At 35.2% G+C, this 24,048-nt stretch overlaps 1 protein-coding gene across 1 annotated transcript in view; it reads right to left on the reverse strand.

Annotated features, from left to right (window-relative positions):
• ITFG1 (integrin alpha FG-GAP repeat containing 1) overlaps positions 1 to 24,048 on the reverse strand; it is a 266,570-nt gene that overhangs the window by 153,727 nt on the left and 88,795 nt on the right. Inside the window, exon 8 of the mRNA XM_070613598.1 lies at positions 22,642 to 22,723. Coding sequence (XP_070469699.1) covers positions 22,642 to 22,723 — 82 coding nt within the window. The remainder of the gene's footprint in view (positions 1 to 22,641; positions 22,724 to 24,048) is intronic.

A 24,048-nucleotide genomic window follows, 5' to 3' on the forward strand; every position in this document is an offset into this window, starting at 1 on the left:
AACGCTATCAAGAGTCCACTTCTACTAAGGCCACAGTACAGTTTTAGAACATGGGCTGAGGTGTCAGAAGGACCTGAGTTCAAATCTCAGCTATCACTTGCTAGCGGTCTGACCATGGGCAAGTTACTTTCCATTTCTTGCCTTAGTTTCTTTATCTGTAAAATGCACACAGCATTCCAACATTATCTTGACAATGTTGAATGATGATGATGATACTAGGAAGCATTCACTGAGTGTTTACTATGTTCAAAAACTGTTATGTTTTATACATGTGTTATCTCCTTTAATCTTCATAATAACCCCTATTGTGTTATTATCCTATGCTATTACCCCATTTAACAGAAGAAACAAAGGCACCCAGAGGTTAAGTAACTGCCCATAATCACCGAGTTAGTAAGAGGCAGAGCCAGAATACAGCTCAGGCAGCCTGACTCCAGAACCTACATTCTACCACTGCCCTTTGCATCGTGCTTGGCATATACAAGCTTAATAAATAGTAGTTATTGTTAGGACGATGAATATTCAAAGTTGTCAAATGTGATGCTATGATGTCAAAGATAGCTGTATTTACATAAGCCAAGAGTGGCCACTCCAAAAGAGCAGGGAAGGGCTGTGGTCCTTTAGTTTCCTGTGAAGAGCACGAATGAGGGTGTTACCTCCAAAGATAGTGGAAAACGACCAGAATTAAAATGGACATTGATAGGGGCTGGCCCCATGGTTAAGTTCTCGCGCTCCGCTGCAGGCGGCCCAGTGTTTCGTTAGTTCGAATCCTGGGCGCGGACATGGCACTGCTCATCAGACCACGCTGAGGCAGCATCCCACATGCCACAACTAGAAGAACCCACAACGAAGAATACACAACTATGTACCGGGGGGCTTTGGGGAGAAAAAGGAAAAAATAAAATCTTTAAAAAAAAAAAAAAAATGGACATTGATAATAACCACTAATTAGGGTTTTCCTACAGCTTCTGCCTATATTCATCTTTTGTTGAAATATGTAGCTTTGGGAGATTCAACTTTGAGATCCATTTATAATTGGCAACATTTTAAATAAACATGGGTTATTTAAAAGTATTAAAAAAAGGACAAATTTCAGAAGTATGTAGACTAATTTGAAATATTCTTTTGAAAAGTAAATATTCTAGTAGTGCTAATTTAAAAATTTCCATGAAAAAAGTACTTTAGAAGTTTTTAGGCATTTGATTGTACAATCAATGAGCTAATTAGCACTTTTTCTCAGAAGCTAAACATCTTTAATTCCCTTCACAATTGTAGAGTAGTCATAATTTCCAGTGGGGTGACAATTTACTTAGGTCAGTTATTAAACAACCAAATGTGCAACTTTACAAATACCCAACGAGTTATTAGGACACCAAGCTCTCAGGTATCAGCTCCCTGTCTTTAAGAACTGCATTTCCTCTCTCAAAATATTAATAGAAGATTCTTCTGTACGGAATGTCTGAAAGAGTGTTCATTTTTTCTAGCTCTGGCTGAATTCTGTTTCACTGGTTGGCTGTGAACTTCTTGTCAGAAGGACGGGGATGGATGAAATAAACAGCTGGTAACAGTGATAATACCATCACTCTTACAAGATATTCATTTTCAAGATTAAAATCTTTATTATCTACCCTTTTCAAAGCAGAAATAGGAAATGGAACTTTATGAACTTGTTAAGTTCATAAGCAAAGTGAACACTGAATTCTAAGGCAGCTGTGATCTCTGCAATTATTCCATGGGCATTAATTAAAAACAAAATGTTCTACCTAAAGAAGTATAAGGATCTCTCCTAATACTAGTGTTTTTTTCACATACTTTCCTAACTATTAATCCCTTTATTTTAAATAGCCAACAAAACATAACAATCAGGTTTGATTACATTAATTTCTCACTGATTTCAAATTATATAATGTTAGAAATACAAAGGGCCATAAAAATTATGTCCCTTACCGCCATCATTTTATAGATAGAAAATTCAGGCCCAGAAAGCTTAAATTATTTGTCCAGGATCACATGGTGAGGAAGAACCAAAACTTGACACCAGTCACATGTTCCTTCAACCATGTCGGCTCTATTTAGGAATGGTTCTCATTTAGGAATGGCCAGAACCAGGTAATTATTCAGTTTGTTAGGCATAAGTCACTGCACAACGTCAGAGTACTGATGTAAGGCTTTCCAACCACCTCCTGCATTAGAGCAGCAGTTTATCTCTGGATACCAGAGAGATTTAAAGGGTTATTCATCCACAAAATAATTGAAACATCATTTACTATCACATTTATATAGACATTTGACAAATAGAAATGGCAAGCAATAGTATATATTGCAGTATACGAGGAAGCCATTTGGTGTAAACGTAATTCGGCCTGACTTTGTTTTTTCCAAAAGGGCCTGACCATGGCCGTTGAGCACGCATTGTATATCTGCTTTAAACATTTACTATGGCAAGAACAAATGGCCTTAAGATAAAGGTGCAACTTCCCCCCACATTGGCATTTCCTGAAGGATAAGTATCTTTCCCTAGGCTAGGAACTGATTGCTGCACTCGCCTTTGACCACCCAGCTCACCTGTGACCACCCAGCTCAAGACAACAGACCTGCCACCCTGCTGTGGTCACCGAGACAGCAGACCTACCTGCTGTTTCCATCAATCGCTGCGCTGACAGAGCGGCCTCGTGACTATTGTAAAAGGGACATTTCAATCATATGTGAAACATCCTATTTGGGGGTATATAACCGCTCTGTACACCCCACTTCTTTGGTGCCTTTTCTTCCTTTGGGAAGAAAGGCCCTGGGCCATGGTCCTCACATTTTAGCTCAGAATAAACTCTCCCAAATTTTCATTTATAGATTGGTTATGGATTATTTTCGTCAACACATTTCAATTGTGTTCATAAGCACTGAAAAAAATCACAGAAGAAAAAGGGGAGGAAATATCTAGACATGGAGTTGTCTCAATTTTAATAAATATATGATACCTAGAGCTGCGGTTCTCAAGTTTTTTCCAGTCTGATACACAGGAGGGGGATGACTTGGGCTGGAAGAAGAGAACAGGTAATTCCTTAACATCTGCTAAGTCCTAGTAGAGGTTCTTTTATACACACTTGCACATTTAATTCTGACAAAAACCATGAAGTAAATAATATTATTCTCATTTTACAGATGAGGACACTGATGCTTGGTGATATTAATCATCTAGGTGAAAAGCCAGTAAGTGGCAGGTAAACCTGGGCTTTGAATTCAGGTCTCTCTAGGTTTATTATCCAAGGCTATCTCCTTCCCTTATTGAAACTGACATGTGTTTTTGAAGGGTTCAACTAGAATTAGAGAGCTAGCAAACAGCTGGAGAATATCGTTTTCCTCTGGATTTAAAGGGAGTAAGCAGTAATGAAGAATATATCCTCAAATAGGACTTTTTATCTTATTCTGAGTTGATCAGTTCAAGTGTGAGAAATGTGAACATTCACTCTAAAATTTTTCGTTTAGCAAAGTATATTAACACTGTATTTACTAACCATGATATAGAATGGTCAAGTAACTTTCATAAGTTCATAAAGTTAGTTAGGGATGAGCTTGGATTCATACCAAGAACGGTCTAACTTCAGGACCACAGGCAAGCTGCTTTAGTCCATACGCTCAGTTTTCTAATGCACAAAACAAGTAGAGTGGCCTCCCTGTTGCTTTAAGGAAATGGTTCTCTTTATTGTGTTCCTCCAACAGGAAAACAAATGTATTCTTTATCACACAAAGGCCTTAATTGACATTTCAAAAGTCAATGAACTGTGATATTCACATCTGTGTGGCTTCACTGCAGATTAAATAGTGCCTTATTAATTTAGATATCCACAAAAACATTTAAGACATACCATTCACCATATTGTTATATTGGCCTACCAGTAAATGTTGCAAAATAATAGTGTTAGTATGTGAAGAAGCTTTCAATCATGTTCCATTTCATTTGGTTAATCACCATTTTTGCTAAGTACAATAAAATCTGCTAATGTTACTCTCATCCAAAGGCCATCTCCTTAACACAGGAGTATAATTTTTTCTTAGTTCCTTGATAAATCATGTTATTTCCCTGTATGATGAGTCAAGGTTACAGAAAATACATTTTGTTCTATATTAAACAAACAGTTGAATCTAGGTGCAAAGAAACTTAAAAAAAGTCCTACAGCAAGTAATTTCAGAGATTTTCTTTCTTTGGTCTATGATTCATTTCTTAAAGTCTTGTTTCTATGCAAATTATACATCTTATGTGGGTGAAGAACTGTCAGCTATATTATAATACTGACACTTGAGTCTGTAATTTCAACTCTGACAACTGAGAAATTCCTGCAGCTTCTTCCTCACTCTGAGCTACAGCAAATAACCATCAGTCAATATTAGTATAATCTCTTAAATATGTTCCATTTTATGTGATATTACTCTCCTTACATACAAATATTACAAGTAGAAAATACTCTAAATAATACAATGCTCTGAGTTGAGAAAAAATACATGTTGTTGATAACACATAACACTCAAGAACTTATTTAAAATTAATTTGAAATGGATCATAGACCTAAATGTAAGAGTTAAAATTAGAAAATGTATAGAAGAAATCATAGCAGAATACCTTCCTGTTCTTGGGTTATGCAAAGATTTCTTAGACATTACACTAAAAGCACAATCCATTAAAGCAAAATCTGATAAACTGGACTTCATAAAAATTTATAACTTTTGCTCTTCAAAAGGCTCTATTAGGAAAATGAAAAGACAAGCCACAGACTAAGAGAAAAAATTTGCAAGTCACATATCTGATATAAGATCTATGTCAAGAATATACAAAGAACTAGAACTCTACATTAGAATTATAATTAGAATACACAAGGAATTATAGAACTTAATAATAAGAAGACACACAACCAATTTAAAAAAATGGACAAATAACTAAAATAGACATTTCACTAGAGAGAAAATACACAAATGGCAAATAAACACATGAAAAGATGCTCAGCACCATCAGTCATAAGGGAAATGCAAATAAAAAGCAAATTAAGATATCAGTATACACTCAACAGAGTGGGTATAATAAAAAAGAATGACAATACCAAATGTTGACAAGGACGTGGAGAAACTGGAATCCTCACACATTGCTGGTAATAACTTAAAAAGCCACTTTGGGGAACAGTTTGGTATTTCATAAAATGTTAAGCATAGACTTACTACATAGACCTAGTAATTTCACTCCTAGTCAAAACCATGGAAAAATGAAACCATATGTCTACACAAAGTTGTATAAGCAAATGTTTATAGCAGGATTATCCACAACAGCTCCAAACTAGAAACATTCTAAAATGTTCATCAATGTGTAACAAAGTGTGGTATACTCAGACAATGGAATATCACCCAGCAATAAACAGAAACCATTACTAATAGGTATTACAAATTGAATGAACTTCAGAAACATAATGCTAACTGTAAAAAGTCAGGAATATTGTATGACTCCATTTATATAAAATTTCTAAAACAGGCAAAACTATAGAGGAAAGTACATCAGGTGACATCAGCAAAATGGCAGGCTAGGCAGCTCAGGCTTTGGTTCCCTCACAGACGTTAAAAAAAAACCAAGCAGAAACTGACAGAAACAACTCTGTCAGAACTCTGAAAACAGTCAAAGGTCTGTAGCAACTAAGCAAATGTTGAACTAAAAAAAGGCAAGTTGAAAATGGCAGGAAAACTTTATAGCACTTGTATGTGCCCTTGCCCTACCCCTCTCAGGCGTGATAGCAGTGCTAAAACAATGATGGCCTGTGTTCTCAGTGTGAGACCCCGGACCCAGAGGGAACAGAGCAGACCTTATTTGCAAATTAGTGTATATTTCTTTTCTAGGAGTTACTTGAAAAACAGATGCAAGGTGCTTGTGTTTTCTCCAGCTAACTTGAAACTCAGGCCAGAAATGCAATTGGCATTGCTCAAAAACACTGCAAGGCTCACAGACGCTTAGGACAAAAGATTATAAGTCAAGACATATAATTGGCTGCCTAAGGCATGGGAGGAAAAGCTGAGGGAGATTCTTTGGGCAATTAGGACATTTAAAGACACCTGTGTATGAGGATGGATGAGGGGGTTGATTTAGGAAGCCACATGCCCAGAGCAAGACATATGCCAGAAAAGACCCAGGAAGACCCTAAGTTTCACCTTGGATCACTGCCTAGACTCAGTGGAAGATGGGCTAAGTTCTGAAGGAATGACTCAGTGCAGAGTCAAGATACAGACAAGTATAAGGGGTGCTTTTTTTCCTATGCTTTTTTTTTAATGCTCCTGGTAGTCAAGGACATCTCTGTCAAACATTAGTGGAACAGGAGCTAAAAGAAGAGAGACTTCAGTGAGTGTACATGATAAGGAATACCACCTTGGAGAAAACAGTTTGGAAAAACACCCAAACAAATGGACTACCATAGCCCAGAACCCTAGGAAAGGATAAGAATCTGATTTCTAGAGTTAACACATTATAGTATTCAAATGTCTAGTTTACAACAAAAAAATCACAAAGCATATAGAGAAACAGAAAAGGAGAGCCTATTCAAAGGAATAAAATTAACTGATTGAACCATCCTGGAGGAAACCCAGATATGAGACTTAGTAGACAAAGACTTTAAAACAACTGTCTTAAATATGCTCAGCTGGCTTAAAAAAAACCCACAAAGAACTAAAGGAAATCCATAAAATGATGTATAAACAAAATGAGAATATCAATAAAGAAATTATAAAAAGGAACCAAATAGATATTCTGGAGCTGAAAAGTACAATAACTGAAATGAAAAGTTCACCAGAGGAGTTCAACAGCCGATGTGAGTAGGCAGGAGAAACAATCAGTGAACTTGAAGATAGGACAATTGACAATAATTACTGAGACTGAACAATGGAAGGAAAAAAGGATGAAGAAAAGTAAACAGAGCATAAAGGATGTGTGGGATACCATCAGTGGATCAATATATACATCACAGAAGTGCCAGAAGAAGAGAAAGAGAGAGAAGAAACATTTGAAAAAATAATGGCCAAAAACCTCCCAAATTTGAGGAAAGATATGAATCTACAAATCCAAGAAGCTCAACAAATTCCAAGTAGGATACTCTCAGAAACTCATACTGAAAGACACTATAATAAAACTGTTGAAAGCCAAAGAAAAAGAAAATCTTGAAAGCAGCAAGAGAAAAGCAACTCATCACAAACAAGCAATACTTAAGAAGACTAACACTCAATTTCTCATCAGAAACCAAGGAGGCCAGAAGGCAGTGGGATGACATATTTAAAGCACTAAAAGAAAAACACTGTCACCCAGGAATTCTATAGCTGGCAAAACTGTCCTTCAAAAGTGAGGGAGAATTAAAAACATTCCCAGATAAACAAAGGTTGAGGGAGTTTGTTACTATTAGACCTGCCCTATGAGAAAAATGAGGGGACATTAGACAGTTATTCAAACTCATATAAAGAAAAAAGATTTTTGGTAAAGGTACATACCAGGTCAAATATAAAAGCCAGTATTATTGGTTTTTTTTTTTTTTGTAACTCTACTTTTTATTTCTTCTATGACTGATGACAAATGCATAAAAATAATTATACCTCTTTTTTATTGGGCACACATTGTATAAAGATGTAATTTGCGACAGCAAAATAAGGAAGGAGAGCTGCACAGCAGCAAAATGTCTGTATGCTATGTTGTTGGTTTTAATGCAAATTAGAATGTTTTAACTTTAGGTACTTAAATGTAATCCCCATGGTAACACAAACACAAAATCTATAGAATATATACAGAAAGATATGAGAACGGAATCAAAAGAGTTCACTACAAATCAAGCAAACACAAAAGAAAGAAGAAATAAGGACAAAAAGCTAAATGACATATACAAAACAAATAGCAAAATGGTATAAAAAGTCCCTCTTTATCAGAAACCACTTTAAGTGTACATGGGTTAAACTCTCCAATCAAAAGGCAGAGATTGGCAGAATGGATTTTAAAAAAAATTTGGTCTAACTATATGCTATCTATAAGAGAGACAGTGTACATCCACAGACACAAATGGGTTGAAAGTGAAAGGACTGATCAAGATAGTCCACATAAACAGTAACCAGAATAAGATGGGGAGGCTACACTAACATCAGAGATAATACATTTTAAGTCAAAAACTGTTGCAAGAGACAAAAAAGGACATTATATATTGACAAAGGGTCAATTCACCAAGAAGATACAACAATTGTAAACATACATGCATCAAAAAAAGAGCCCCAAAATATCTGAAGCAATCATTGACAGAACTGAAGGGAGAAACAGACAGTTCTACAGTAATAGTTGGAGACTTCAATACTCTACTTTATGTAATGGATAGAACATCTAGATAGAAGATTAAAAATGAAATAGAGGACTTAACAATAAAAACCAACTAGACCTAATAGACATGTGTAAAACACTCTAACCACCAACAGCAGAATACACATTCTCAAGTGCACATGGAACATTCTCCAGGGTAGATCGTATGTTAGGCCGCAAAACAAGTCTCAATAAATTTAAAAAGACTGAAATCATACACACTGTCTTCTCTGACCACAATGGAATGAAGCTAGAAATCAATACCAAAAGGAACAGAAATGCTCACAAATATATGCAAATTAAACAATACACTTTTAAACAACTAACGGGGCAAAAAAGAATCACTAGGGAAAACAAATTACTTAACAGATGAATGAAAACAAAAACATAACATACCCAAACTTATGGGATGCAGTAAAGGCAGTGCCCAGAGGTAATTTTTAGCTGTAAATTTAATGCCTACATTAAAGAAGAAGAAAGATCTCAAATCAATAACCCAAGGCATTAGGAAAAAAAGCAAACTAAACCCAAAGCAAGAAAAAGAAAAAATAGTAAAGACTATACTCTCAAGTTAGAAAATAGGACCAATGATAGTAAAAGTGACTTTTTTGAAAAGATCAAAAGAATTGACAAACCTTTAGTTAGACTGACAAAGAAAAGAAGACGACGTAAAACACTAAAATCAGAAATGAAAGTGGGGGGCCGGCCCGGTGGCGCAGCAGTTAAGTTCACACATTCTGCTTCTCGGGGGCCCGGGGTTTGCCAGTTGGGATCCCGGGTGCGGACATGGCACCGCTTGGCAAAAGCTATGCTGTGGTAGGCGTCCCACGTATAAAGTAGAGGAAGATGTGCATGGATGTTAGCTCAGGGCCAGTCTTCCTCAGCAAAAAGAGGAGGATTGGCAATAGTTAGCTCAGGGTTAATCGTCCTAAAAAAAAAAAAAAATGAAAGTGGGTGTATTACTACCACCTTTAGAGAAATAAAAAGCAGGATAAGAGAACAGTTTGAACACCAACAAATCAGATAACTTAGATGAAATGGAAAAATTCCTAGAAACACACAAATTATCCAAACTGACTCAAGAAGAAATAGAAATTTCAACAGATGTATAACAAGCAGAGATTGAATCAGTAATCAAAAACTTCCCAACTAAGAAAAGTACAAGCAGATGGCTTCTCTGGTGAATTCTACTAAATTTAAATAATAATTAACACCAAATTCTCAAACTCTTCCAAAAACAGAAGAGAACACTTTCTAACTCATTCCATGAGGCAAGCATTATCCTGATACCAAAGTCAGTAAAGACATCCAAGGAAAATTATAGACCAATATTCTTTATGATTACTGATGCAAAATCCCGTACAAAATATTAATACACTGAATCCAATGGAGTATTAAAATGATTATACATTGTGACCAAGTAGGATCTATCCCAGGAAGGCAAGGGTGATTCAACATAAGAAAATCAATCAAGGTAATATATCACAGCGATAGAATGAAGAATAATGACCCACATGATCATCTCAGGTGACACAGAAAAGGCATCTGACAAAAATCTAATACCTTTTCTCAAGAAAGGGTTTATCTTATCAATAAAATCTCTCATAAAACTAGAAATAGAAGAGAACTTCCTCAACATGATAAACGGCATTTAAGAAAAACCCACAGCTAACATCATTCTCAATGGTGAAAGACTGAAAACTTTCCAGCTAAGTTCAGGAACCAGACAAAGATGCCCACTTTCACCACTGCTTATTCAACATTGTACTGGCAGTTCTAGCCAGAGCCATTAAACAAGAAAAGAAATAAACGGTACCCAAATTAGAAAGGAAGAAGTAAAATTGTCTCTATTTGCAGATAACATGATCCTATACAGAGAAAACCCCAAAGAATCCCAGAAAAAAAGAAATATGTCTATTATTATAGATATAATAATAAATGAATTCAATGAAGGTGCAGGGTACAAGATCAATAGAGAAAAACTGGTCGTGTTTCTGTATACCAGCAATGAATAATCAATAATAATAATTGTTTTTTATTTGACACCAAAAACAAAGGCAACAAAACAAAAATAGGCAAATGGGACTACATCAAATTATAAAGCTTCTGTACAATAAAGGCAACCACCAATAAAATGAAAAGGTAACCTACAGAATGGGAGAAAATATTTGCAAATCATACATCTGATAAGGGGTCAATATCTAAAATACATAAAGAACTCACGAGAAAAGAAACAACTTGATTAAAAAATGGGCAGAGGAACTTAATAGACATTTTTCCAAAGATGACATATAAATGGCCAACAGATACATCAAAAGGTGCTCAACATCACTAATCAGGGAAACACAAATCAAAACCACAATGAAATATCACCTCACATCTGTTAGAATGGCTATTATCAAAAGGACAAGAAAGTGTTGGCAAGCATGTAGAGGAAAAGGAACACTTTTGCACTGTTGGTTGGAATGTAAATGGGTGCAGTTACTATAGAAAACAGTATGTAGATTCCTCAAAAAATGAAATATAGGACTACCATATAATCCAGCAATTCAACTTCTGGTTATTTATCTGAAGGAAATGAAATCATTATCTCGAAAAGTTATCTGCACTGCTATCTTCACTGCAGCATTATTTACAATAGCCAAGACATGGAAACAACCTAAATGTCCATTGATGAATGAATGGAAAAAGAAAATGTGATATATATATATATATATATATACATACATATTAAAATATGTATACATACAATGCAATATTTTTCAGTTATATAAAAGAAGGAAATCCTGCCATTTGCGACAACATGGATAGACCTGGGTGTGTTATACTAAGTGAAATAAGTCAGACAAAGACAAATAAATACTATATGATCCACCTATATGTGGAATCTGAAAAAAACTGAACTCGTAGATACAGAGAACAAATTAGTGGTTGCCAGAGGCACGGGGCAGGGGGTCGGGGGGGTGGAGTTGGAATAAATGGGTGAATGGGGTCAAAAGGTACAAGCTTCCAGTTATAAATAAGTCCCGGGGATGTAATATACCGCATTGTGACTATAGTTAAGAATATTGCACTGTACATTTGAAAGTTGCTAAGAGAGTAGATCTTAAAAATTCTCATCGCATGAAAAAAAATTGGTAACTGTGTGGTGATGGATTTTAACTAAAATTACTGTAGTAATCATTTCACAATATATATATGTATCAAATCATTATGTTGCACACCTAAAACTAATACCATGTTATATGTCAATTATATCTCAATTAAAACAAAAAACACCACAATACGGTACTGGCAGAAGGATAGGCATATAGACCAATGGAATAGAATTGAGAGTACAGAAGTAAACAACACATCTATGGACAAATGACAAGGGTCCTAAGTCCATTCGATGGGGAAAGAACAGTCTCTTCAACAGATGGTTCTGGGACAACTGGATTTCCAAGTGCAAAAAAAAATCAATCAAGTGGATTCCTAACTCACGCCATGTAAAAAAATTAACTAAAAATGGATCAACCTAAATGCAAGAGCTAAAACTATAAAACTCTTAGTAGAAAACACAAGGGAAAATCTTCCTGACTTTGCTACTGGATTCTTATATATGACAATGAAAAGAAGGAAGAAAAGAAAAAACAGACAAATTGAACTTTATTAAATTTAAAATCTTTTGTGCATCAAAGGACATTATCAAGGAAGTGAAAAGACAACCCACAGAATGAGAGAAAATATTTGCAAATCAGATTTTCATATTTAAACATATATATGTTTAAATAGCCATATAAAGGGTTTAATATCCAGAATATACAATGAACTCCAACAATTCAACAATAAAAAGACAGACAACCCAATTAGAAAATGAGCAAAGGACTTGAATTGACATTTCTCCAAAGAAGATATACAAATGGCCTACAAGCACATTAAAAGAAGCTCAACATCATTAGCCATTAGAGAAAGGCAAATGAAAACCACAATGACATACCACTTCACATCTACTAAGAAGGCTATAATAATAATAAGAAGAAGAAGAAGAAGAAGAATACCAAGGGTTGGCGACGATGTGGAGAAACTGGAACCTTTGCGCATAGCTGGCAGGAATGTAAAATGGTTCAGCATAGCATGCTATGGAAAAGTTTTGATTCCTCAAAAAGTTAAACATACAATTACCTGATGACTCAGCAATTCCACTTCTAGGTATACACTTAAAGGAACTGAAAGCAGGGACGCAAACAGATACTTGTATGTCAATGTTCATTTCAGCATTATTCACAATAGCTAACAGGTGAAAACAACTCAAAAGTTTCTCAACAGATGAATGGATAATCAAAAAGGAAGTTCTGATACTGGTTAGAACCTGGATGAACTTTGAAAACACTATGCTAAGGGAAATGAACCAGACACAAAAGGACAAATATTGTACAATTCTATTTATGTGAAGTACCTAGAATAGGCCAATTCATTGAGAGAGAAAGCAAATTAGAGGTTTTCAAGGGCTGGGGAAAGAGAGGAAAGAGGAATAATTGCTTAACAGTTATAAAGTTTCTGTTTGGGATGATGAAAGTTTTGCAAATAGATAGTGGAGATGGTTGCACAACAGTGTGAATGTAATTTACACTACTCAATTGCACATTTGAAAACGGTTAAAATGGGAAATTGTATGTTATATATATTTTAACCAAAAGTTTTTAAAAAGTAGATTAGTGGTTATTTGGGGCTGGGGGTAGGAGGGGATACTCACTACCTAAGGGCATGAGGGAACTTTTTGGGTTAATGGAAGTTCCAAAATTGGGACCATGGTCATGGCTGCACAACTGTCTCGGAGTTTATCAAAACTCACTGAACTGTACACTTAAAATAGGAGACTTTCATGGTATGCAAATTATACTGCAAATAAAATTGTTAAAAATGTAAAAGAATTTATTTAAGCATACTCTTTTCAAAGGAATCATTCATTAAACATTTCTTGGGCATTTATTATGTGCAACCACTATTCTAGACACTGAAATATAAATGTGAAAAGTCACACTCTCTATCTCCAAGGAATTCTTAGGTACGTGAGAAAAATAGAAGTAAATAAATAATTGCAACAGAGTACAGCAAGCAATAAAACAGAGTAGGCAGACAAGAACAAAAGGGAACTGGCAAGTCAGTCTAACTTGAAACCGCACCTGACATAATCATCTAATCAATCAAGTAAGCAGTTTATTTATCCATCCAGCAAACACTTCCAGAGAGCCGTTACTGTGGTCAGTTACTGTTGTTAAAAATAACTATTGAAAGACCTGAAAGATGAGTAGGGATTAGGTGAGTAAAAAGAGGAAGAAGGGGATTTCAGGCAAAGGGAATTACACACACAAAGGCTTGGAAGAGAAATAGAAAAAAAGAGTATATTTGGAGAACTGTACATAAATCAGCTTATCGGTAAAGTCTTGTTGTAGATACATAAAGAGAAGCCAGATCTAAAAGGGCCTGGCGTGCCACAGTGAAGACTGGACCTTGTCCCTAAGGGCACAGGCAGCTCTTAAAGGAGTTGAGTATTTCAGGTTTACTCTCTGTAGAAGCAGCGCTACAGACTGGAGGATGGTTTGGAGAGGCACAAGAGCAGAGTCAGAAGATCAGTAATCTTTCAGTGAGCTAGGAGAGAGACGAGCTAAACGAGTGCCCGTGGGGAAGGACTGCTGTAAGAGGAGGAAGAAGGGAAGACTCCACGGCATTTGGTGGCTGGAGGAGTACAGGGGCAGGAAAGAGGAAGAAAGACAGCCAAGATCATGTTCCAGCTCTGCCACTTCCCAGCTCTGTGCCCTTGGGGCACGTTTCTTAACCTCTCTGAATCCCTGTTACCACATCTGTATAATAAAGATAAATGACACTGCTCACTTCAGGGAGTTTTGGGAGGATTAATTAAGATAAATGTAAAACACATCCTGTAAAAGAGTTCCTACCAAATATAAGTTCTGTTAAGTATCATGAAAAAGCAGCAAACAAACATTTGGAAAACACTAAACCCCTAAATCCTTAAATGGCACCAATAACACAAACTCTACTATTGATTAAATTAAGAATACACTAGTTATATGGGGTAATATGATAATAGGCAGGGGCAGGTTAAGCAGGTTAAGTATATAATGTCCACTTGTCTCTATGTGTAACAGGGAATACAAGGGAACTGCCTTGCTATTGTGGAAAAGAACAGGAAAATGGGATTGCTTTGTTAGAGCCACTGAGGGAAGGGATTGCTCTGGAAAAGGGATAAGTAAAAGAGCACTTTCCTCCATCCATCCACCACCCATCCACCATCCTCCTTGCTACCCAATCCATCACTTAACTCTTTACATCCAAGAAGTACATCTTTGCTTTTGCTTATCAATGGATGGGGCATTTACAAAGAATGAAAATGCAGAGTTGCAGATGGAAGAAAATGGGCTTGAAGTGAAAGTCAGAGTTGTCTGAAAATGAAGCAGGACATTTAGAAAGGGGGTGACATTGGGCTCTTCATAATTTATTCTCAGGCTTTTATACTGCTCTGACTGATAGCGGGGAATTACACTCAGGTATAATGTAACACAGGAATAAATTTCACTGTCTTTTAATCTTTCTCAGGCTGTATGCATCTGGAAGGTCTAAGAATAGGCAAGATCCTGCAATAATCACTTTCCTTGTATTGTGGCGATCAAATAATAATGAGATGAACGCATGGTGAAGTTCACAGGGCAGTTATATGAGTTGCTTCACTTATCACAGATCCATTCTATTAATTAAGGCAGGCTTAGAGAGAGAAGTGTCCTGATTAAGTTGTGGGTTATATTAAAGTCTTAAAACTATCACTTGTTAAATTATAAAATAGCAATGTAATAATGTAAAATATAACATTATCCTGTAGAATCTTTGAGTACTTCAAATTTAATATTCAAAGGGCTAATTATACATTCATAATACCATGCACCATTAAAAAATTAAAAGAATAGCATAGTTTTGAGAATACAATATGTCACAGGTATAGCTTTACTAATAAAACCTCTTACCTAGAAAGGGAAGAATCTATCATATATAAAACGGTACTTAAAGGCTTCAGGAATTTAGGATCCTAGTTTTTCCTTATATTTGTATTTCTCAAAAGAAATGACTGCAGCCTGGTCTACTTTAAATGCTGAGTATGTATAAAACCAAGATGCTAAAGTAACAATTTTGTAATTTGTATATAAATTACCATTTCGAATAAAAAAACATTCAAAAAATTTCCCAGAATCACATCTGGCATCCATGACTCACCAAGATAGATGCCTCAGTCTTTGCTAGAAAGCAGAAAACTCAGGGACTAATCACTTTTGCTATGGGCACCACTGCAGTGCAATCGCCACAGTGACATGGAATGGAGAAGAAACACTCACGAACTGGACTTAGAAGAATACTCAAAGAATGTCTAATCACTTTACATGCCATATGGCAATGTGTGCTTATAAAATAATTCAGTTTTACCAAAAATTTATAATAGTACTGTCCTTCTTTGGTGTGACAAGGACAGGTCAGGCTGAGGAAGATAAAGTTCCAGCAGGTTAGAAGGAGAACTGTTTAAATTGGTTGCTTTTACTTTGATCATATCATAACAAATTAGCACTAGAAAGATTCAAAAAGATGTTGAGAAGCTGTACAGATACAGTGGTCTGTTTAAATGTTAAATAACATAAATACTCTAGATAACGCATGTTGTCAGAATTCAGGAATTAGAAAAATGGAAATATGAACACTAAGAATTACAATTTATAAGGACTCAGTATGTCTCCTACTGAAATCAGCATCCATCTATTTTACAGATTCAGAACAATTTTTAGTTCAATCACTTAACTTTAATCAAAATGAGCAAAAGTAATGTTAGATCAGTTCTCATCATGTGAATGACACTCAGAAGTTTTGGTTTAGGATTATGATTGAATACATTTAAGACATGTCCTAAATTTGGGCTCAATTCTTAAAAACCAGTTAGTTAAATCAATTAGAATACTTTTTCACTTAATGAAATTATTCATTCAAAATTACTCATTGAGTATTTGCAGTGTGACTGGCACTGCTCCAGGGATGAGCTATAGCAGTGAACAAAACACAACCAATGGAGAATACTCTAGAGACAACACAAAAGTAAAATGCACAGTACATCAATGATAAATGTATGGAGAAAAAAAAGAGGGAAAGGGGTCAAGAGTGCTGGAGGGAGGGGTTACAATTTTCCACAGAGCGGCCAGGAAAGGCTTCCTGGAGAGGGTGACATTTTGGCAAGACTAGAAGGTGGTGAGGGCAGGAGCCCTGAGGAATACCCGGAGGAGGAGCATTCCGTGCAGAGGAAGGGGCAAGGGCAACAGCCCTCAGGGGGACTGTGCCTGGAGCGTGTGAAGAGCCCAAAGAGGCCAGTGTGACTGGAATGCAGTTACATTTATAACGTTAAAAAGAAAGGTGGGATACTTGGGGCAGGTATTCCTTCGTTTACCCATTATCTTCTAAAAAGCATTTAAACGAGGATATACTGATATCCAGCTCTATGTCTCTTCAGAGCTTGTATCTCGTTTTAGTGTCAAATGGACATCTCAAACGTACCATATCCAAAACAGAGCTATTAATTAACAAAACTCCAAAGTTTCTCTTCCTACTCCTTTCCTACCTCAATGGTGTCACCATCCAGACAGTTGTTCAAGCCCCAAATCTAGAAGTCATCCTTTGTTCTTCTTTTTCTCTTCCTATCAGCAAGTCCCGTCAACTTTGTCTCCAATATATCCTCAACATGCCCACTTCTCTCCATTTCCTAGCAATTGCCCTGGTCCAAGTTATCACAGCCTTTGCATGGTAAATTGCGTATCCTATTTAACAAGTCTCCTTAAAGCTTCCAATTACATCTAGAATAAAATCCAAACTCCCTACCTTGGTCCACAAGGCCCCAAAGACCTGGCCCAGTGCCAGCTTTCCTTTCGTTCCTGGAACATTTACGTGTCACTTAAGTATTCTCTCTGAATGGAACACTCTCCTGAGACCTCCTGTAATTTCATTCAAGCGTCAGGTCAACTATGACCTCCAATCAGCTGCAGAAAATAGCTCTTCTCACTTCCCACTACAGTATTTTGCTTTGTTTCCTCAAAGTTCTTACCACTTTCTAAAAATAAGTTACCAATTTACTTCTTGTCGTCTTTCCTCCCTCAACAGAATTTAAACTCCATGAAAGCAGGGTTCTTGGACGCTTCATTCATAGCTATATACCAAGCATTTAGAACAAAGCAGTCCTAACAGTAGGCACTTAAAAAGTATTTTTTGAATAGGTTAATTAACATCTGGTACATCTTTCAGTACAAAATAGGAATAAAACGGAATGGAAGAAACACTGATCATTAAACAATCTTAAAAAATAGATCAAACTATTTGAACTGATATGTCTGTACCATAAAACTAAGTCAAAGGAAATACAAATATTATATTTCAAATTCAAGGAATTTGTATTGGTATTAGCTTAATAAATTCTGACTGGCGACGAAGGTACTATAATAGTACATTTAAGGGAGAATATCTGAAACCTGAAATGTTTTCTGTTTTATTGGTTATTCTCAACTGGAATTCAGTGTCCCTTTTTAATGGAAAAAATAAATAAGGCTACTTAACAAAAAATAAGCCAATTTTCAACTATAAGAAACAAACAAAAGTCCACTATTAAGTCTTTGGAATAAAAGACGGCCTTAAATGACTCACATAACAAGACTAAGTCCAGAAATCCTAACACCTAGAACTTTCCCTTATACAGTCTCTTTTAATATAATCATCTGTCTATTTGAAGATATTAGACTTTTAAAATTCTTTTGTAGAAGAGAATATGAACATTCAATTATCCATTAGCATTCAGGCTAAATATAAAATTTAAATTTCCATACATGGATCTGATTGACTTTTATTTCTAGATCAGGCACTAACAAGAAAGAATTTTAACTTGTCAGATTGTTGTTGAATACCCCTAACTGTAAAATAAGAGGAAGCGTAACTGCTGAGTTATTCTGAACCAAGCACTCAGCTCTACCAGGGTTAATTTGGAATTAAAATCTGAATTTTTATCAAGCATCATAAAGACTTCATAAAATAACCTGATTGTGAGGTTGCCCTCCCTTTATCCTTCACTTTAATAAATATCATTGATTACCTACTGTGCTAGGCAATGGGGATACTCAATTGAACAAAATTTGGTCTCAACCATCAATGACACCATCTTTAAAGAGTTTGATATTTTCCAATATGTTAATAATTCTTATGGATGACAAAGTTTTGTTTTCATTAGCTCCTTTATTTTTTATAGGATTATTCAGGAGATCTGATTGGCAATTCTCAGGCTTCACCAACATACCAGGTATTCTTCCTTCACTTGAAGAATAAAATGTGATCTTATAATGATCTGATACATGAGAGTTACCCTCTGTTTTGGATATGTAAATTTACGTATTATGAGATTTAAAATATGATTCAAACTGAAGAAAATGCTGACATTCTGTTAAGGTTTCTGTCCTTCCTTCAGTTTTGTAGTTTTTTTATTGATTTCCACTACATCTCACATTGCATACAAAATCAATGTTTTCATTAAGTCTGGTTGTATGTAATTTTTTTTGATAGAATAAATGCATTTTATTTTTCTTGATGTTTTTGTCTTATGTAATTTAATAAAGAGATATCACCTTATTTGTAGACATTCTAGAATTTGACGTTCTAAGCCTACCTAGAAAAAGACTCAACTCTAATATATAGTTTAAAAGGATGATATAGCAGGGTAAGACACAAATAATATTCAAACCAGCTTTCTCGCTTGATTACCTATCTCTACGGAAGATGGTAGAAAAAAGAATGATTCTTTTAGTAATTCAGAGGCAAATTTTTTTCTTACTTTCTCTAGTGTCAAACCAATCACTAAATTTATTGATTCTGTCTTTGCAAAGTTACTCACACCTGTCCCTCTATTTACTGATGTAAGTAGCTCACGCTCTCACCACTTCATGCCCTGAATGGTTTCCATTCCTAGAAAATCCAGTATTTTAAAACTGTTTAAATCTGCCTCTCTTTTGATATAAAAATCTTGAGCATCTCAAAGATTCTAACAATCTTCCTCTGAATTCCTATTCCATGTCCAAGAAGCATTACCTTCTGCATATCTCAACAGATCAGAAGATTCTGTTTAACTTTACTTTCAGAAATTAATTTAAAAAGGTATTCATAAAGAGCTGATCAGAATTGTTCTACTACTTCCCGCTACTTTCACAGAATAAAATGAACATCTGTTTATCTGCTATTCATTTGGTAATTCAATGTGTTCACAGTCCATTTTTATGTTTCTACATTTTTATAGTAACTCTCTATTCAAGCCAAACTGGTTTATTCACTAGTTACCTATCATACTCTGTTTTCACACCTCCAGATATTTTTAGCCAAACCTCAAAATTGCTTCAAAGGCCCTCTAAAATCTCACTTCTTCCACGAGGCTTCCTACCCTTTCTTAACCTAGACTGATCTGTATTGCCACAAGATTTTGCACCTGGTCTATGGCATTAATTTCATAATGAACAATGAAATTTAGTCTGGTTTATTTTATACTGTGGCAGTTATTTTTTTTATTCTTGTACTTTTTATATATTTGTCTTTTGTCTTCCCAACTAGACTGTGAATTTCTCAAAGGCAAGAACCTTACCTTAAAAATCTCTGCTTTCTTACATGTTATTCAGCACATTTTAAGCATAACAGAGGTCTAACTTTTGCATTTTGTTCGTAAGAGTTAAAGGTCATGCGAAAGTACATCACCTTCTCCAAAGGAGTTGTTCACGCAACTCAGAAGACAGCATCAATTATATATGAATTTAGAAGCACTACAACAAGAAAAATCCAACATCACATGAAATACACACTTTGGTTTTTTCTTGCCATTGTTGACTTCTTCTATAACTTACTTTTTCATTATTAAATCAGAATATTAAAGTAATCTAAGTACCAGAAAATTTGGAAAACAAGGAACAAGATAACCTATTATCCTACTTTAATATGGCCATCATTATCATTTCAATATACTTCTTTATAGTCTGGCTTTTTTAAGATGATCATATTGTACAACATATTGTTCTGCTCTTTTCTCCAGCAAAATCTTCATAACCATCATTTTTATTGGCTGTGTAACGTTCCATGGAGTTTTATTGAGCTGATTTTCAGGAAAGTATTTCTTTGTCTTATAAAAAATAAATAACATTATAATTGTTTGAATAAGATTTCTTTGCTTTATTTGCTAAACGTTCCTGACATGTTTGATTTCAGACCACCCTACCTAGTTCTCTTTGGTTATACCAGAACAGCCTAAGTTTAGAGTAGATTTTTTTGCTATCTTTTAAAAAATATTTTGAGTTAGCAGCTAAAAACTTCATCACAGCTGTAAAATACTTCTGTTCCAAGACAACTTAGGGGAGCTGTGAGCCATTTCAATGCTTCTTTTTGGTACAGGATTCTTCCTGTGAGCTATATCATTTATTCACGCATGTGCTTTTTTACCAAATGAATGGTGAATTTCTGAAATCATGCTGACTTCCTGGCTGTCAGTCACTTCCTGTGACTTGCTTCAAAGGGAGTAGGATGAGTGGAGGATGGAGTGCAGGATGCAATTCACAGATGTATTCAAATGTATATTTTGTATATATTAATATTCATAACCTTATTGAATACAATCTACTTTTTTGGACTCATTAGCAGTCTTGTTTTTTGATAATATTCAACTAAAAATACATGGACTTTAAAAAGACATAGGACATTTATTTAAGGTTTACTAATATATTAAAAAAGTTTACTGATATTTACCTAAAGTTATCAAAAATAGGGGAGAAAATACAGTCATGTTTCTTAATTGACTATATCCTATATTCTGCACATTTTAAAAATCCCAACAAGTAAATGTCTACGGTTATGGTCAGCATAATTAAAAAAAAATTTAAGTAACGCTGCTAATAATTTTGTTAAAAGCAAGGTACTTTATCATACAAAACACACAGTCACAAAAGAAGTAACTTTAATTCAGAGGTTCTTAGCCAGGTGTTAGGGGAGGTCTGAGAGCTCCCTGAGAATTATATAACGTATACACACTTTTTTTCCTAGAGAGAGACTTGCATGAGATTTCTCATTAATCCAGCTAATCAAGTCAATCAGCAAATTAAAAAAAAAGTAATTTCATATGGTAGTCCATCACTTGACTATTCGCATTAAAGACTATAAAGCAGGCACCAGAAATCTGCTCAAAATCAAAGTAATATTCAATGTAACAAAACTAAAATACACTACAACATAGAGATTCATGCTGAAATTTCCATCAAATGACACTATCAAACCTGCTACTTATCTGCCCTGGGATCGTCTCTATGACACTGAATGATGTATTGATTTATTCAACTGAGCAAAGAGCAGTAGCAATGAAAAGACTCAAACTATACAATAATTTCTTGTGCTCTTACTATGTACTTGACATCATGCTTTACTCACATTGTGTTATTCACAAAATAGCCTTTTAAGGTGGATATGATCATCATCATCATTTTATAAATGAGGAAACTGAGGTCTCTGGACGTGGTGGAATGTCATCTGCATTTTGAGGGACAGGCTGAGGTGTTTATCGGCAGAATGAAGGAAAAGCATGTTGGGAGTGAGCTTGGCCCTCTTAGGTGGTGGCCATCTAGACTACATTCCTGTCTAATACCGAAAGCCTTTTAATAATAACCCCAACAAACAATGAAAGAGACATACATTGTTTTGGAAATTTCTAACCAATGTGAACTTGTTTACTGTGTAGAATCTTAAGGAAAACAGATTCACATGTTCTCTTGTGGCGAATTCATAATACATGTTAATCTCCTTTGGAATTAAATGTAAATAAAAATGGTTTTTAGTATTTAAGTTTCAAGAGGTTAGGTTAACTGCTACAATTATTTTTGTTCCATAACCTGGATATATGGTTGTGGTGGAGACACCACAATAATTACTATTTGGTATTCTCTAGAACAGCCTCAGTAGTCTTCCCTGTTTTACATGTTACTCTTGCAAACAGGAGTCCCTTAAGTTCAAACTATAATTTAACATACATGTGATACATTGCTCCTTATTGTATCAAATAATTGACCACATGTCATATAGATTACTAGAAGAGGCATCTTTTAAATCTATAATAGTTCTGAAGACACTAACGTTATTTTCTAATATGGGGAATTAATATCACTAGGTCAGAGAGAGGGGGAGAATTTGAAAGATGAAAACAATCTTACCAAAGTCTGCAAATGCCGACTGTCCAACCACCATCATATTGGGAGGCTTTTCAAATACAGCACTGACAGAGAAATTTCCATCCTGTTAAAGGCAGAAGATTTTGGATTAGACCATCATAATTCAGTCATTTGTCAAGTGTGAAACAAAGCATTTTAACTGAAGCAGGGAAATTAATAATTTGAGGCTTTTGTTGTACTGCATAAAAATTATTCTAATTTCCTGTTCCACTTTTACCATAAAACAAAAGAAACTGCTGTGAGTTGATGAAGATGTGCATCTGGAATGTTTTCCTTGCTCTCAAATCTGGTATGATATCCTTTACTAAATTATCATCATAATTTCAGACATAGTGCATGTCTTCTACTTTCAAGCACCATGGAAGGTTTTGGAAATGGAAAGAAGTATAAAAAATATTTCCCACTGTCAAAGGGCTTACAGTCCAGTTGGGAGATAAGATATAAGTCAGGAAAATAGAATTTCTGAAGGTAACATGTAAGTGGTACAAGTAAGTAGCAAAGACACTATGTTTTATAGATTTCAAGGGAAGAAGAGTCTGTTGGGGACAGGTAAGAAGATATTCAAGTGAGATGAGAATTATATTGATCCTTAAAGGGCCAATGCATTATTAACTCAAGTTTATGTATCAATGAGAAGGGGAGCAAAAGATTACAACAGCTGGCATGTACTAGTCAGAAGCAGCTAAGTTAAACAAAAAAGGAGAACCCATTAGACATTCTTCATCTCCGTTACTCTTTCCAAAATGTAGTAGTACACATCTGACTTACAAAAATAATATGTACTTCTTTAAATTACTGCCTTTCCTTTCTATAATTTTAGATTATTACACAAGAAAAATAAACCAAAACACCGAATTTAAGATTTTGACCTCTCAGTTTTATATAGTACTCTCTTCTTATCATTGACACATCTATTCACTATTTGATATACTGACTCTGATTCCTATATACTTTATATAAAATCCCTATATATTTTAAATATTTAAAAATTTTAAGATATTTCCCCATTTTTGTTCCTCTAAGGATACTGCAAATCTGCAAGTTAATTTCTAAGAAATCATGCCTGACATTTCCAGAGAAAGGCAGTGCTACATTGAAAGCATGCAGACCAAATGCTTGAGGACCATGAGGAAGAGAGTAAGCCTTGTTTTGTGACAGGCAATTTTCCAACCATTTTAACACTGCATTATCCACATGCAGAAACGTGTTTCCTCTGTCATTATTAAAGTACATGATGTAGCTTTTGAATGATTTTTCTATAGAAATCTGATCTACACAAGTGTCTTGAACCTTAGGATCTTCTCTAGTCTTACTGAGTACCTGAGATTATACTACAGATGTATCAAAGTTGACAAATTTCTGACTGAAGTATCAGGTGCTTTTGTGTTT

The sequence above is a fragment of the Equus przewalskii genome, chromosome 3 (assembly GCF_037783145.1).
Source record: "Equus przewalskii isolate Varuska chromosome 3, EquPr2, whole genome shotgun sequence".
Classification (NCBI taxonomy): Eukaryota; Metazoa; Chordata; class Mammalia; order Perissodactyla; family Equidae; genus Equus; species Equus przewalskii.